The 17,534-nt window shown below is 38.5% G+C and overlaps 1 protein-coding gene across 6 annotated transcripts in view; it reads right to left on the minus strand.

Annotated features, from left to right (window-relative positions):
- Positions 1-8,740: 8,740 nt before the first annotated feature.
- The window catches only part of MAPK12 (mitogen-activated protein kinase 12), a 31,874-nt gene continuing 23,080 nt past the window's right edge, over positions 8,741-17,534 (minus strand). For 2 of the 6 annotated variants that reach the window (XM_068996036.1, XM_068996020.1), the window contains 6 exons: positions 14,705-14,819; positions 14,013-14,084; positions 13,339-13,418; positions 12,509-12,587; positions 10,785-10,958; positions 8,741-10,002 (listed from right to left, as the gene is read on the minus strand). In XM_068996036.1, the coding sequence (XP_068852137.1) occupies positions 9,932-10,002; positions 10,785-10,958; positions 12,509-12,587; positions 13,339-13,418; positions 14,013-14,084; positions 14,705-14,819 (591 nt within the window). In that variant the 3' untranslated portion in view covers positions 8,741-9,931. Of the gene's footprint in view, positions 10,959-12,508; positions 12,588-13,338; positions 13,419-14,012; positions 14,085-14,704; positions 14,820-17,534 lie in introns of all 6 variants that reach the window. The other 4 variants (XM_068996028.1, XM_068996006.1, XR_011146672.1 and 1 more) reach the window with 3 other exon arrangements.

Consider the following 17,534-nt stretch of genomic DNA (forward strand, 5'->3'; position numbering starts at 1 on the left):
CTAACACTGCAAAGTCCCACTACACCACATCCCTAAATGTCACATCTACATGTCTTTTGAATACTCCCAGGGATTGTGACTCAACCACTTCCCTGGGCAGCCTGTTCCAATGCCTGATAACCCTTTCCATGAAGAAGTATTTCCTCATATCCAGTGTAAACCTATTCTGGCACACCTTGACAGTAAGATGTAATCTCATTCCAGACACTGAATATGTATTTAAAACTAAATAATCAAAGCAAATGTTCCTGTTGCAAATGTTTTTGGTGAAACCAAAGGCTTGTCAAGAAATAGTCAAAGTTACATCCTGGACATAAATTTGAGATTCTGATCATTAGAATCCTGGCAGCTTTTTTATTTTTCTTACAAATTTCTCTCCAAACCATGATTCATATTGTTTTTAAGGCTGTAACATGGAATTTTAAAATTTCAAAAAGAAAATATATTTTCTTGATAAATCCTAGCTTTAGGTTTCTATGTTACTGTAGTTTTGGAAAGAGATTTATTATTTTGGGCTTTCTAACTAAAAAAATTTGCAAACTTTTTCATTTGAGTACAGAAGTGCATACTAAACTCTATTAAAAACAAACAGTTGTGTCCTGAACTCTAATGTGTACATAGACAATATTCCAAAATTTCTCGGGATTCTGAGAAAAAAATATTTTTAACTGTGGCAATTACAAATTATAAAAGTAACTGCTTCACAAATCAGTGTGTCCATTCATAGGGTATGGTATATAATTCTTGCCTGACAGCTATACAAATATTTGATGGGAATAGTTCTTTTCTGTTCTGTGCCGTGAACTATGTGCTCAAAGGCTAAGGAGTACTCACTGACAGTATGGACAGTGTGAATATATTTTTTTTTTCACTCTCCCTATTTTGAATATTACCTTACACACACCTTTTGGACAAGGATGACCACAAAAAAGAGCCTTTTGGAGCCTTTAAGGCACCTTCCTCTCCTGATAAAAGACACACTTGCTATTGCAGCTGCCACTAATCTACTTTTTTTCGGTATTCCTCATATATCAAGAAACTCAAAACATTTTTCAAGGTTCAATTAATGAAGCAACCGGCCTTTTGTGCAACCTGTTTTGACTACAGATGCTTAGCCAAATCACACCTCACTGTGAGGAGTGAAGAATTCGAGAGACAGCAGGAGCACAGCACTGTGGCAGAGGACTGGAAGGACCGTGCCAGCCATTAGGTGGATCATCATGGGCAGGTCTAGACTTCAAATGAGATAAGGGTTTCACAGACACTACTTTTCAATTTGAACCTTTATGATTTTCTCTCTGTTATCACACAGGGATGGTATCTCTGTAAATAGTGTGTAAGTCTTTTTGTCTGTCTGAGAAGACATCTAGAACAGTTTTGTAAAAGTAAATAGATTCTGCACCTTGTATATTTATTAAATCTTCTTATATGCACTTTAATGGTGAATGCATAGTGCCTTCCGGTAACACTGTGATGCTGGGCCCACAAAATCTGCAAAATTTCAGCAGTTGTTCCTATAAAGAAGATTCATATTGCCAAAACCATTCCCACAGCAGGCCTGAGAGTTACAGAATCAACCACTTCATCCCCTCCCGTCTGTTTTGTTGATAGCGCCATCAATATTCATGAAAGGCTTTAAATCCTCTGCAAAGGGGGAGGATTCAATTAAAAAAAAAAAAACCAAACAAAAACCAAACAAACCACACATCAGTCTTTAAACAGAAAGCATAGATGCAATATGCTATACAAAAAGATGGGGAAGAAAAAATGTCTTCTCTTCCTCTGAGCCTCAGGGCAGATGGCAGGCTCCTTCCCTTTCTCTGTGGTGGCTTATGTTGCACACATTGCCTCTGTTGACATCAAAGACATTTGGTTTCTATTACCCTATCTTGAAGAGAAATTCACTGATAAAGGAGTCTCCACCCTAATGATTAAACCCTATTTGGATTTCAATACCTGGGCAGAGCCGCTGAGCCAGGAGGCCAGGATTAGAGGGTTGGAGACTTCAGTGCCCATTTGCTAATCTGGGTGCAGACTGTGGGGTCTGCCTGTGAAATGTTATGTCATTTGGTCTTCACAGCCCTTTACCTTCATTCCAGGGCAACCATTTTCTTCTAGTGGAGCTACTGGGAAATGAAATGGGTGAGTCCATCCTAAACAGCTACACAACAAGAAGAGCTGAGTAAATAAGAAAAAATGTAGAGCAATCATTTAGAAATAGTTCAACATCAAACAGTACCTAAATGATCTCTAAAACTATGGTTTACTTCTAATTAGAATATGAAGCACAGGGAGGCACAACCAGAGAAATAATTGAATTTAAGCTTAGACAGGACAGGCTGATGGTTTTTATGGTATTAGGATCCATTTTCATTCTCTAATGAAATGGAAGGGTTTCATGCTGGTTGCAGTGATCAAAGATTGATAACAGTCTCCCCAGGAGGTTCCTTTCATTATGGAAACCATAGAGGAACAAATAGTTTAGAGGGGAAGGTATTTTGAAATTAGACTCTGGAGCATCATGTGATTACAGCTCTAGTTTCACACCATAAAAGGAGCATGTTTGCCTGACAGCTTCCTTAGCTTTTTTCCTCTGTTCTTATATCTGTCTGATAAGAGTGATAAAAGTTATTGCCACTCCCCATAAGCCTTGTTACATCTACATCTCTACTTCAGCATTACTAATGTTAAATGTATTAGGACAGGAGACCTTTGAATTGTTTGGTGAGAGAGAAAACTACTTTTAGAAACATCCAGAGAAAATGCTGTGTGTTTCTCTTCATACTGAGTAGCACTTTTCTCCCTGGTATTCCAGCAAAATGAAACAGATACTGGAATTACTGACAGATTCTGTACCCAAGGAAGGCAAATGCAGTTTCCATAATCCATGACTATACCCTGGAAGCCAAGATTCTGCCTGTTTTGCTTATGCTGAGTGTTAGAATATATCCTATTGATGTCAGTGTCTCATGGCAGGCCTTTATGTGAGCAAAACTGACAAAGGTGGCCAACATACACAGGCCACTCACTCCTTTTGGTAAATTATCTTTCAGGACATTCTATAAAATGTTTGGTTTTGGTCCATGATATTGAAAAAGCATTCAGTATGGGCAGTACTTTTTCCTGCCATAGGCTTGGCCCAATAAAGCAACCTCATTCTAATATCTTGGTTTCAGCAAGGGATGCTGCAGAGGCATATGCCAATCTTTAAAGAGAACAAACAACTTCTGTCCCTGCGCTTACTGAAGTCCTTACACAGCCATTCTGTCCCAACACTCCAGTGGGAGAAGCCAGCTTGGGTCCATGTCCACATGTGTGAGGACATTCACTTGGCTACTTCTTTCTTTGATGACTAGCAGTATTTGATTTGCTCGGTAAGAACACTGCTTGAGTAGATAAAACTAACACAGAAAAATGAGGGGAATTAGTGCTTCAAATTCTGCCTACTTCCAAGTTTTCATTTTTCTCCTTTCCAAGAGAAAAGGATCATTTGTGGTAGAGGCCCTTCACAACCAGCCCTGCTGTTATGCCCATTTTTGCTAAGGTCTAACATTTCTGGACAAGAAGAGAGAGATTTAGTCTTCTTTAAAACTCCTACTTGATCACAAAGGATGTATTAACCAGCTGATGATGTCACATTATCATGTTAGAGAAGATTTTATTAACCCTAAGGGAGCCCTCAGGCATCCACTGGTATGAAGTGGGTACATTAAGGCAAGCCAGTGTCTGGGACATGGCGATGCTCTCTGATTGCTTGGCTCAGCTCTTCAGCCTTTCCTGAGCATTTTCTCATGGGAAGTCACGCTTACCCCACTGCTAAGATCTAAAGTTACAGCATAAAGGGATTTTTCCCTGTACATAAATAATTTATGTCTCAAATTACTCTAATAATACCAAACACTAGTTATGGAAAGCAATTCAAAAGCTGGAAGACATGCAGCAAGCTCATAACATTAATCATATCAAATCCAGGTGATCAAAACCACTAATCCATCCATAAAGCATAAAAGGCCATAAAACCCATTGAGAAACCTAAGGAAATACAGTTAATGCTCTTTTTTAAAGACTTGCAATGACAATACTGAGTAGATAAAGTAATTATAGTGAGCTGTTCATTAAGAAATCACACTTGTGTCATTGAGTCTCCAAATACTCACTCATTTTTGTATGACCATAATTTCACATCTGTTCTGAAAATTCAGCAGCCTGAATGTAAAGCATTACCAGAGTGCTTGAAAGCCATAGGGGGAGTTATGTTTGAAGTCTGTAAGGTGATATGAGACCTGGAGTTTATATGTATGCCTGGTGACTTAGCCCTCCCACTCTGCTAGCATGCAGGACTCTATCTCAGCATTCACAATATTCTCACTGCTGTGGTTCTACTTCTCTGACGAGTCTAATTGTTTATTTACAACATTAGTAATGCCTCAAGAAAATCTTCTGGCATTGTCTTTTCTTTCTTTAAAGGAAATCTGTGCTGTCGTGCAGTAATTCTTTCCTATCTAATCATTATCTTTTGCATAAATGCATCATGTATGAAAAACTTAATGCATTAATGATGTTGTCCTGACACTTAGTCCAAATGGAGACTCGCAGCAACTTACAGTAGCTTTGCCAATGGCACAGAAATATGTATTCATTCCATTTATTATGGAGCACTGCCAATAAATCTTTTCAACTTGACCTAATTTAATATAAACCATCATATCTAGGTCAGGGCAGATGGCAGGGGGCAACTGGGGACAACCCCAGCCCTGGGTGTGGGGCACCTCCTTGGGGATGAGGACAGGCCAGACTGGGACATCAGCCTGCGAGTGGAGGTGGTTTGGTAGGACCCATGGCCAGGGACACGGCTGTGGGGTGGTGAGGAGCTGCAGCTCAGGCAGAGCCAAGGCAAGAGCACCAGCTGGAAGCAGCTCCCTGCATCAGGGTTTGGCCCCACAGCGCCTGGGAGCCCTCCCCCAAGGTCACTATGGGAAAGGGGCCACCCTTGGCTGCACTGGCTCTGAGCTGGCCCCCAGTCCCAGCAGCCCAAGCTTCATGAGCTCCTGTGGATGCTCTCATAACCCTTACAAGCAGAGCTCACCATCAGGCTTTCCCAAACAACTACTTCACAAAGGCTGTATTGTTACTCTTTTACGGCTGGAGGACAACAGACAAGAGATGACAGCCTATTCACCCATCAGTTTGGCTGAGCACAATTTTCCAGGCACTGTTGGCTCTGTGGCCATGTCAGTGATAGTAAATGAACCATGCCTACAGCACTTCGCTGGATCTACTGCTTTAGAGAAAACGTGAGGGAATGTTTTTCTGATTACATTTCTTGGCTGTGTTTTTTCTCCTTACAGTAGTGCCATTTTTATGAAAAAGAAAAGTCAAACTTGACTCAAACCCAAAAATGTAAGGAGTTACATTTAGGAACAGCAAAATGTCTGGGCACATACCAAAGTGGTACTACTTGGCAGCAGGAACTATCATGTATAAATGGGACTTTTAAAATGCCTAAAAAAAAGCTGCTGTGGCCCAGGCCCCTGTGGACTAAATGTCCATGGTCTTCTAAGCAGTAAAATTTTACTGTTATCAGCTGTGATATAATAATGTTATAGTAATAATGAATTTCCCATCAGTATCAGACTAAACTGGATTAGGTGGCAGTCTTGTGTGGGTATTACAAGTGCCACTCTGACAAGAGCCTCACAGCTGCTGGCACCACACAAACACAGTAGGAGACTTTACCTGCTCCCTAGGAGCACGCGCTCCCAGGACATTGTGTGGCAAAACTTGAGAGCATTCTCAAACAGGACCTTAGCAATTTCTTTCCTTGCATTTCATTTGTTTCACCGGCAGTCTCCTTTGCTTCTCAAAGATAACAGCATATTCAGAAAGCTGCAATGGAAGGTGTAAGAGCTGCATGCCTGGATCACTCTAACTGCTGGAAAATGCACCTTGTTGCTTACTGATGAAGCAGACCACGAACTAGAAAACTCCTGCTTGGAAAAGTAACGAGGTTAAGCATAAAGGAGCTCCCATTACAGAGCAGAACAGCAGCAGACAAAAATGATGAATCATTAAAACACTTTCCTTGTTCTCACTCACCTCCTCGTGGGATGCTGTTTCTGGTAGCTAAAAAGCATACATCAGTTCCGCACCTCAGAGCTGCAGGTGGTTGCTAAGTGAAAATGCAGTTTTCAGATGTTACTATTCCACAGGCTGCAAATGATCTGTGCACAAGAGCTGCTCATTAAGTGGTAGTCCATGAAGTTTCAAAGAATATCTGTATGATGGAAGTCCTCCTCCCTTGATCTTTCTCCAACTCAGGCTTCTGAATTCTTAGGAAGACAGGAGATTTTAAATGTGGCTGTGCGTGAAACTGCTTCTGGTATTGTTTGACTTACACAACCAGTTGCCCTCAGAGTACGCAGGAGATGGAGAATTAATCAGCAGAGACAGCAGGTGTTTTAAGCCCCTATTCTTTTCTGTGGTACCTACAGGGACTGTCAAAACACATGGCTATTTTATACCAAGATCCAGGGACTGATAGTATCTAACAGATGCTTCATTCTTTGACAACCTTAGCTGAAACAGACCAGAAGCATCTGGTATTCGTTTCTGAACAGCAGACCAGAAAGTAGGAAATTCAAAGAACCCCACCCAGCTCATATGCCCAGTAATTCCAAATCAAGAACAATGTGCATCTTCTGAGCACATTTTGCAGGACACATTAGCATGCACCTCAGTAGTATCCTGTTTAAAAAAAGAGAAAATAATCAAGAAAGGAAGTTGTGAACCACATCTGGCCCACAACACCACATTATCCAAATTTGACATTTGGTGAGTCTTCAATGCAACAAAAACTAATACTTAAGGGGACAATCTTGCTCTGAAACAATCAGGGAACATGTGAGCCTCATATATCCTTCTGGAACACTGTTAACTCAAACTTTGCTGTCCAGCTCAAAGATGTACATGCTTGATGACCATCAATCTGACTTTGGCTTTTAAAATCAGGCTGAGAAATGCAACTGCATTTAAGGACCAAAATCCTGTCCTTCAGAACAAAGCTGAGATGCCTGGGGAAATCCAAGAAGCTGTTAAGAAATAATTTGGTGGCAGTAGTACAGTCAGATCAGCTCTGTGACAACTCCCAAGTTTGGAAAATGAGAGGAAGATTAGCATCTGACTAACTTCCAAAAGAAATGACATCAGCAGCCAATATTGCATGAAATGTACCTACACTACTAGTAGGTACCCTTTCATACCCTACTTCATATAGCACCCTTTACTAAAAATAGTATTTTCAGTACTGACTATACATTTGGGAGTACATATGGGGAAGATAAGACCATTATTGTGTCAAAAAACAAACTCCCAACCTTTATTTGTCACAACACATTTCATGTACATGCAGAATGTATTTACATTTCTCTTTTAAGGCAAACAGAAATTGAGTTCTTATACCTGAGTTGCTTAGCACCAGTACGAATAGCAAATAACACAGGAACTGTTGTCTCTCCCTTTGGAGTAGCAGCTGCTTCTGCTGCAAATTATTTCTGCTTTCACCTCACAGTTCTTTTAATGAGCTCTACTGTCATCTGGAGCCATTTCTGCAGAATTCAATCTCTTAAGAGAAACTGCTTGACCAACTTGATGTTGTCTTTGCTGTTTGCTAATGGCACAGCAGTACTTCTGTCTTTGCTGACATATGCAAGGTCTTCAGTTACTTTAAGAGTTCTGTATTTCTCCACTACCAAGAAAAACTAACATTATCTTCTTATGCCTTTCTCATGTGTGCTGGCTGCTTCTCCTATGCTAAGTTAAAATTAAGAGAGGGCAAAGGTAACCTCAGCCAACAGAGGATTTCAGCGCTTGATTTTGTGGAAATGCCCACTGAAGTGTTGGCCTTTAGGAAGAAAATGCAAAGCAGTTTTTCAATTAAAAAAATGCTCCATCTGAGTAACATTTGAGCCATCTGCATTATCTCCAGATTTTAGGCATTTTCTACAATTTAGGATGTTGAAATCCATTTAAAATATAGAGGCAGCATTTTCAAGTAAGTGTTTGACATTTTTCATTTCCCACTGACTGGGTCTGCCAACACCACTAATTTCAATAGGCACTTTTCTCCCATGACTTTTAAGAGGACCACAGAGCATGATCCTAAGAGAAAACATCTATTCTGTAAAAAATAAAGTTTCTATTTAACATAGAAGTGTAGACCAAGCACAGTCCATAGTGCAAAATGGGGTATGACTATCAAGTGTGCCTTCCTCTGTGAGGAACCTGTAGTTTGGAAAAACCTTTTATTCAATTCACATTCTCTGCCTTTTTTCCACGCATTCCTGAAACTCTAGTTTTTAATGACTTGTCAAATACATGAATTTAAGGTTTCTGTTACTATTTAGTCTCTCTAGGTGTCCACCTCAGCTAATCAACGCTCATCACAAACAATTTTTAAACAAACACTAATATTTACAGGTGTTTAATTCAAACATGCATTGAAAGAAATAGAGTAACCGTGCCTTTATTAAACTTATGGTTTATATATGATATTAAAGCAAAAACCCCTCAAGTAATTTCTTCTTTTTTTCCAGTTACTACCTGCTAAGATCAAATGTCTTCTTTCACATTCATTTCATTCAGTACTAACACACCACAGTGTATTACACTGGGAATAACCCACATCCAAACAGTCAATTTTAAAGACACTACCTTTAGAAAGACAAGCAATTTCACACAGAAATTCTTCACAAAGACTTTCTTTTTCCCAATTGTTGCCAATTCTTTTTCCCACCTCAGGGACCCTTACAAACAAAGCACCTAGGAAAACACAGTAACAGGACAGTAAGAGGAACTCATGAAGCATCTAATCTATCCCATCAGGATGCTGACTCCTTTTGCTAAGGTACCTCTCAATAGAAGGTCTGGAGGTTTTTCCACGTAAGATGAGTTCAAAAGGGTAAAAAATAGGAACAATTATTATTCTTTACCTGGTAATAGCTTTGTACACTGTGGAAAGAACAGCTTGCTGCAGGTATTCCCGATGAAGAGCTGCAGTGTATCATTTTGGTCCTCATTTCATTTTCTAGACAGTGACCCACATGCAGTTTTAGTTTTAAAATCAGCACTGCTGATTCTATAACCAGTACATTGTCTGAGATAATTTCAATACTAAGATGTTAGAGAGCTTACAAAATTTTAGAAAATCTGAAGAATTTCTCCCTGGAAATCCTTGATCCCTAGTCTACTATACAAAGAAAACGCACTGTATTTAGAGAAAAATATTATACAGTGATTATATATCCAGTGACTGTTCACCTAGTGAGTTTATGAAATCTTGCCCTGCTATGCTGGTTACTTTGAAAAAAATCTAGGACATCAACACTTCTGAGGTTCTCACTCACAGAGGACAGGGGAGGCAGGCATTCATTTGGCCTGTGTCTCTGCTACCCACTGCAGTACCTGAGGTAACAGAAGATGATTGGCCTTCCCAGGCATCTCAGCAAAGTGAAATATTCCAGAGGAAGTCACATGAATACTCCTTGCATTCAAGATGGGTCAGTGGCCTTGGGAGAGCAGTCCCAGCAGATCTCTGACATACTGTGTAGCTTGCTTGGGGTGGTAATTTGTATTCTTCTGATCTCTGAGTTGAAGAATTAGTCCTGCTCTTCTGGTGATAGCACCAGGTTATTGCAGTCTTTTTGCGCAGAAGGAAGAAGTTTTAAGCAGAAGTAAGTTTCTGGATATTTTTGAAATGCTACTCCCAAAGGCACCAACTTCCACATGCACAGTAAAGGACATTGCTCTTTCTTACAGTGCAGATAAAACAGATTACATAGAGTTTATTTATAAAAAGTTTTATACACCTGAAATGTCACAAACATTTACAACTTTTCTGCCTTCCTCAGAGTTCTGAAAATACTGAGCCATACAATTACACTGCTGTCTCCTTTGAATCTGATGTCTGTGGTGGCTTGAAGTTCAGTATCTCTTTATATGTAATGCCTGCGAAACAACAGAACAGACGTAGCATTGTTACGGTCTAATGAGAAAAGGAGCTGCACAAACATGCATGAGCAAGGTACAACTTCAGCGTGGTTGGGCTCTGATCTAGCTCAGAAAGAGAGAGACCTCTTCAGGCAAAAAGAGAGGAAGTGTACAAAAAGTAAGGGAATCAAGGACCATTTTTTCGCCATTCAGATTTGAAAAAGTAGCCCAATACTGAAATGGTATAGGTGCTTTCAAAGGGATGTGAGCACTGACTTTTGCTTATAGTGGGCAATATTCTCAGCAAGAGCTACTGAGCACATTGGATTTAAAAGTCAGGTCCTCTCTTAAAAGCCAAAATACAAACCTCTGACCTTAGATGAAAATACAATTAGACTTAAATCTCTGCTGACACAGATATGTTTTTTCTCTCTCTGAGAATCTAAGGCCAGCAACCACTGCAGTCCTGTAGAGGCAACAGTCAATCTGTTCCCCTGCCCTATCCACTGGAAGGCAAGTTAGAGAAATGGTTGCTTTTCTATGTTGCAGAAGATGGGAGGACAGAAACATTAAGGAAATGGAGGACAGCCTCTGTTAGGAAGCAGAAACCTTTGGAGATCCTTACACAAGGACTTGATAAGAGGAGCACTGGCTTATCAGTAGCATTTCTTTTTCTTAAAGCGGGCTATTTACTCTGTTTGATAAAAAGCAGAGACGTTAATTTGTAAAGGAGAACATTTTTATTTCTGCTTGGCCTTTCAAACTGGTTATTTTTGAAAACATCACAAAATTAAACTCACGCTTCCACTCATCTAGTGGAAGATCCATATTATCAAATGTGTCATCATATTTCTCAGCTTCAATTTCTTCCTCAGGATCATGAATTGGTTCAAAGTAAGGATGCATCAAAGCCTCAGCTGCCGTGACTCGCTTCTCTGCATCCAGCACCAGCATCTTCTCCAAAAGGTTTAGAGCTATTGCACAGAAAACCAACAGTGTATTCAGATCACACACCTGATTTCACTTGTACACAGTAATATTGCCCTGGAGGTATTTCAAATAAATACATGGAGTTATAAAGCAGAATCATTGGGTGTCCAGTGATAGCCACTGTGAGCCCCTTTGCATGACAGTGTTGTGAGCAAGCTGGGATGTGTACAAAGCCTGATGCAATGCAGAGGTGTTCTGTTGCTTCTGTATGCAATACAGAAAACATCTCAGCTGATGGCTTCCCAGCTTCTGGCTACAGGACTGCTGTGCTTGGGGCTTTCCCAGGTGTTGTCAATCACTGCCACTCATTGTGCTTCTAAGGTACATCCCCCCCTGACGGCAGCTGAATGAACAGGTGAACAGCGACCGAGAACTGCGCTCTGGGTCACCGAATCCAAACCAAGTACACTTTGAAGTTCATGAAGACAAGTTAGTCGTCCATGCTCAGAATCTGAGCTGACTTTATCTGCTACGTGGTTTTAACCTCAGCCAAAACAATCCATTAAAATTTCATCTGTTTCCCTCCTGTGGGTTTTGGATCAGATCCATTGCTAGACTGTCAAAATGGACTAGTGTAAACAGGTATGATGAATGATTTATTTTCTGCTTTTCTGTCCTGAAAGGATGCTCTTGGGTTTGGAGCAGCTGAAAGGAAGTAGAGGTAGAAGCATGGGATAGGATGCTTCAACTCCTGCTTGCCACGTATATTCTCTTTAAACTTCTATCCCAGACCAGAAGCAGCCAGATGGCACAGAAATGGTAAGGAGAGACATCCTAAAAACTAAATGGAAATGTGTAGCTTGCTGTAGCTGAGAATGTCACTGAGCTAACCATGCAGTAAGTTGTTTATTAATCTGATTTATTTCTACTGTATCTGAACCTAAAATTTTAACTTCTTAAATTGAGAAAATTCAATTATCCTAATTAATATTCTAATAAAACTGGCTTTGGGAGTGTTTACGTCATTGGGGAATTGATAATGCTTAGGGAGAGTCATTTCAGAGCTCTGGCTGCCTCAGGTCATGTCACAGTTATGCACACTTGGAATGCTCTTCTGGCTGTTTGTATCTATCAAATCCAAGCCAGTGCTTCTCAGGAATGCACAGATGTTTCTCAGGATGCATTAATTCCATTACTAAAATGTCAGCTTTCCATTTTCTTGTATTTCAACTGCAGATCAGATTGAGCTTTCAGAATTATAGTTCAAATACAGTACAGAGAAAATTTTATTACATATACTTAATCTGTCAGGGCTCTTGAGAAAACTGCTCAAGTAAAACCAATGAGCAGGTGTCTAGACTGAAACCCAAATTACAAAATACTTTTTTTTTTTGATGCTTCTAAGAAACAATTGATTCCTGGCAGGGTTTAAAATTGGCAAAGTTCAGCTGCTACAAACACAAGTATGAATTATGGAAAGCAAGAGACAGAATAGCACAAGAACCATCACATCACCTGTCACAGGACTGATACTGCAGCTGCCTCCAATGCAAACACAAGAACAAGCTGTGAACATCCACACAAACCGTCTTACCCAAAGGATTTGCATACTTCAAGATGGATGCAAAATCTTTCTTCTGGACTTTTGGAAGGCTTTTGATATAGTTTTTTGCCTTAAAAGAAACACGGATATTAAATTAGATCTTTGCTACCTTTGTAATGTGACATCATTAACTATATGCTTAATAGGTAACTCAACAATATTTTGACAGCAAACTGTACAAATGCATTTTTTCTGATGCTATTCACCTTCTTCCTGAATGGAATTTTTTTTTAATCAAGCTTTAAAACCATGATTTAGAAATTACAATGGAAAGCTTTAATTATTAGTGCTCCATTTTTAATATATTTATTCAAATAAATATGAATAAATTATTTGAAAGAATGTCATAGTGAGTTTACAGCAATCTCTAGAAGTGAACCTTATACAGTAATTCCTTAATATTTAAATTGTACAGTTAGTCTAATGAATAAATTTAGGTCCTTTATAGTAAGGGCTTCAGGATACTAGAAGGACACTAACGTAAGAACGTAAGGAAAGAGACATTTGCAAACAACTGGGTTTTCTGAATATCTTCATGCTTTCAGTACCTTTACAATGAAAGTTGCAATGTATCAGCTCAGCTGTTCATATGGTAAACACTGGAATCTTGAAATATATAAATAATGTTCTGATAACTTTCTGTCATTTCACCCCCCATCTCCAGTAGCTATTGTGGGTGCACAAAGCATTTCAAGGCAGAGAAGGACCATCAGGGACCCTATCAGTAGTCAATACGTATTATCTCAGACTGTCAAAGAACTGAGTATGGCTTAAAGTAAAATTAAGACATGGAAAACCAACTGACAAAGCAGAATACTCACATCTTGACTGTGCAATTTTTGAACAAAATCTTGAGTTGGTGTACCTGTTATTTTCATTATTTCTGTGAGTTGGTCCAGATCTGAATACCAGAAATAAGGAACAAATTCTTTCACCATTAGAAAACTAAGCATCCTGCAAAAATAATGCATTTCTTCGCTGTTGGAGAATAATGTAAAAATCTTAATTCAATGACTGAACCGAAGATTTATAAAAGATGAAAGTTCACCATTTTTTTCTTAGAAAAGGCAAAGAAAATATCCTATAATTTGGGAACACATAGTTGAATCATCTGCAAAATTTTCTAATATTATCAGGCCCATTCTGTATTTTTAGATAAAAATCAGTCCAAAAGTATTAGAGTATCTGAATAATCAATATATGTATTGCATGCACAAAAAAAAAATAAACATAGGTTTTCTATTACCACAGAGCCTTTTACTTGACGATTTGAGAGGTGACTCAAAGATCACTTACTGAAAAAAATCAGTAATACAAATTTTAACTGGCAGGTGTGCAAGAGTGGTACAGATATGAAAGAATGATTTCATGAGAAAGGTGCAAGGAATTTTACTATTAATATCAATTTATACTCATCAGTTTTTGAACACTTACTGTATCACATAAGAACCTCTCATAATTTTTACATCAGTATCATAAATTCACTGAAGGATACGATCATTTCCCTTGAACAGAGGTCTCCCTGTTATCATCTCAGCCATTATACAACCTACAGACCAGATGTCAACTGAAAAAAAAGATGAAGAGGCACATTAACTTGTTCATTTAAATGTGCATAAAATTTAATTTAAAACATATTTAAAAGAAGTATAAAAATTACCTTTATAGCCTGTTACAAAATAAATGTCTGCCTTGCCAAGTATGATGAATAGCACAAGTAAAACCACCAGACTTCCTAATAAGCAAACTGGAGATAATCTCATAATACGCAGAATGAGTTTCTCAGTAACAGGCAGAAGCACATGGGAAGTAAATTTTCAATGCTTTCAGAAACTTCCATAGCTATCTTAGTGTTATTTGAATTCCCTCCATTTGCCATTTTCCTCTGAGTTAAAATCACCACACATTTAGAGGAACACAAGAACAGAGACCAGACCATCACGTCTGTCTAATTTAAATAATCTTTTTCTAATCACCTTGGCACTTTCTGTTACTCTCAGAAAACATACATAAAAAACCCCTAAACTCATGATAACCTGCAATTTATCTACAAGGAAATTATGCATAATAATATTGTCATTTCCACCTCCAATTTCTCTTTAATTTCAGAAACAAAGTCTTGTTTATGTATCACCTGATTCAGTGAATGCTTTATCTCTGTTAAGATACTTCTAAAGAGACACTGACCTGTCTGAGTATAATGCATCCAGTTAAGTATGACCTCTGGGGCTCTGTACCATCTTGTAACCACATAGCCAGTCATCTCACTGTCTGTATGCCTTGCCAATCCAAAATCCAGGATCTGCAGTGGAAGCACAAAGAACATTCAGATCAGACAGCTCGTTATCTAGTTCATACAGTTCTTTACAACTGTAAGGAAAAAAAATTGGAGCAATCTGCAGTGATTAGTTTATTTTTGTATATTTTTCTCATTGAAGTGCCTTGTTCTCATTTAAAAAATCAAGACAGAGGTAGCACAGAGGTTTGAATAATTTTTTTTTAAGTTACATACTGCTATAGCACCATCAAAAGTTGTAAGACCATTAAAGAAAATAATAAATTATTCACTTATTAATTAAAAAGATACTGGACATTCAATGTAAAAAATTCAATGTAAAAAATTCCCTGACCACAGAGTCACCATTGTATCAAGTTACAGCTAAAAGAACAGCACCCATTTTAGACAGTGTCCATTGCTCTTACATCCCAGGTGGCACAATTATTCAAGACTGTGTTCCAACAAAATTCTGAAGTAAGAAGGTATTGTTATTTCTACTTTATGAGTAACTCATACAAAGGAAGATGTCCTCTAGGTCACACTGAAAATCTGCAACAAGAGTAGGGAATTACCATCACTTAGTCCCACCAAGTCTTCTCCAACCTCCAGCATCAACTACAGAACAACCTTTTGTAAAAAATGCAAGATCAGTGCAATTTTGTTTAAAGTGCTATGCACAATTCAGCTTATTTCTAAGGTTCTCAGATATTTCTCTCTAGATACAGCAATGTGTACAGCAGCAAGATTAAAAACAAATGTTAGGGTCTTTTGTCAACTTCTACAAAATTTGCCTTAAGAAGGCCCACCTCTATGGACCATCAAAAGATGCAGCCAACAGCAAGAAAATTCCACTACTGGAACAACAACCTGTTTGTACTTATTGGAAAGTTCATGCTTCTAGTAAGAAGTAGGAGGCTTGGGTAAGTAAAGTTCTATTGAAGTAAATCATGGTCACACACAGACAGCTAAATATGAAGATTTGCATGACCGGTCACAGGCTGCCATGTGAATCAGGCTGCACATGTTTATTGACAGGCAGGAGTTTTGACTAGGGACACCTGGGCATCCTATATCAAGAGTCATGTTTGCTCTCTGCAATTAAACATTCTAAAATATTTCAGGATAGTTTCATCATTCCCTGGCACTTACAAAGAAGAAAATTATATTTTCAGTCACAAATCAAGACTACAAAATGTTATGACTTATCTTTATTGCCGTACTTGAAATATCATTTCCGTGTTTTCCTCCTAACTACTGATTACCAATCAATTTAAAAACAGAAATAGAATGCAAAGGGAGACATTTTTATTTGCACCAATTAAATGCACTTGATTGTGGCTGATTCTTTGGGTACTGAGAGGTATATTTACTAGACTCAAAATATTTGTAGTAGCAAAATACACTTTTATATATGGCTTTCCAATTTATTCTACATATTCTACATATTCAGCACACATTATATTTTCCCAGTAAGATAGCAGGGAGAGTGGAAGAAAAAGAAAAAAAATTTACAGAACAGGTCAAAGCCAGATGTGGTATGATCTATTCTGTCGGCAGTTTTTTAGGCATTTTATCGATCAAGGCTTGAAACATGTAGTGTTGGAAACAGCTAAAATACAACTTGGTTCTGTATATTTGTAAAAGTAGAAAATGACAGCAAGAATTTTTGTGTATTATGTTTTAACTTCATGATTTATTTTCATTTACGTGTTCATTAAGCTCAGGAACAAGTGTATCCTATTTGTACTTAATATTAACCTGGTACCATTTCAACAACTATCTTCATATAAAACTTTTATTCTCACTCTCTAATCTTCAACTTTTCAGCTGGAACTTCCACAGTAATTTTCAGAGCAAGTTTGAAAATCCTTTTTATTATTTGTGAGTTATGAAAGAATGAGCCAATTCCCCATAGCTCCTCAAGGATAGCTCCCCTTTGACTCACCAAACTTAATTTTCCTAACTTGCTTCAGTAACTGCAACAAAAATAACTTGTAACTTTGAGACTACAGAAAGGGCAGTGATTTCCCCTCATGCACCCTTCACTGTCACTTTTCTGATACCTGTGTAGGAGTTGAGAGCATCAGATGAAGGAACCAGAGACCTCATTGTGAAAAATAGAACTAATAGCCTACTAATTAATTAGCCATTCAAGGAATTGTTCCAACTTGCCTACAGCCTCATCATCACTGGAGTTGATGCAAGGAAAGCTGCCGAGTGCACAGACATGGGGGAAAATGGTTGGACTATCCCTGGCAACTTGATCCTGTGCCTGCATAAACTGACTTGGGGAGTGTGCAGACAAACATGTGTTAAATGAGCAGATACACATCAGGAGACTGTATTATGAAAGAATGTCTTAGACCTGGCCTGCATCTCAAAATATAATTGTGCAGCTTGGGGTGTGAGGGAAGACAACCATATACAACTGCTTTTTTTAGATTTTCTTCTTTTCCCATCACCCTGGGATCCACTCACCATTTGGCCTACCTACAAGCCAGGAAAAGTCAATGGCTTTTTGTGTTAGATAGGAAAACTCTAAAATCACAGGATCCTGGAACATTCAGGTCAGTCTCCAAAGACCAAAAAGTTGTATTACAATGGCTACATGCAAGTATGTAGTTTGCATGCTGTATGCTAAAAACTACTTTTGTAGTGCTTTACATCACCTTTTATTTTATTCAGTTAAGGGTGTCCTTCACAACCTGATTTCTGTATCTCCCAGCTTGTAGAATTAGA

Source organism: Aphelocoma coerulescens, chromosome 1A (genome assembly GCF_041296385.1).
Source record: "Aphelocoma coerulescens isolate FSJ_1873_10779 chromosome 1A, UR_Acoe_1.0, whole genome shotgun sequence".
Lineage (NCBI taxonomy): Eukaryota > Metazoa > Chordata > Aves > Passeriformes > Corvidae > Aphelocoma > Aphelocoma coerulescens.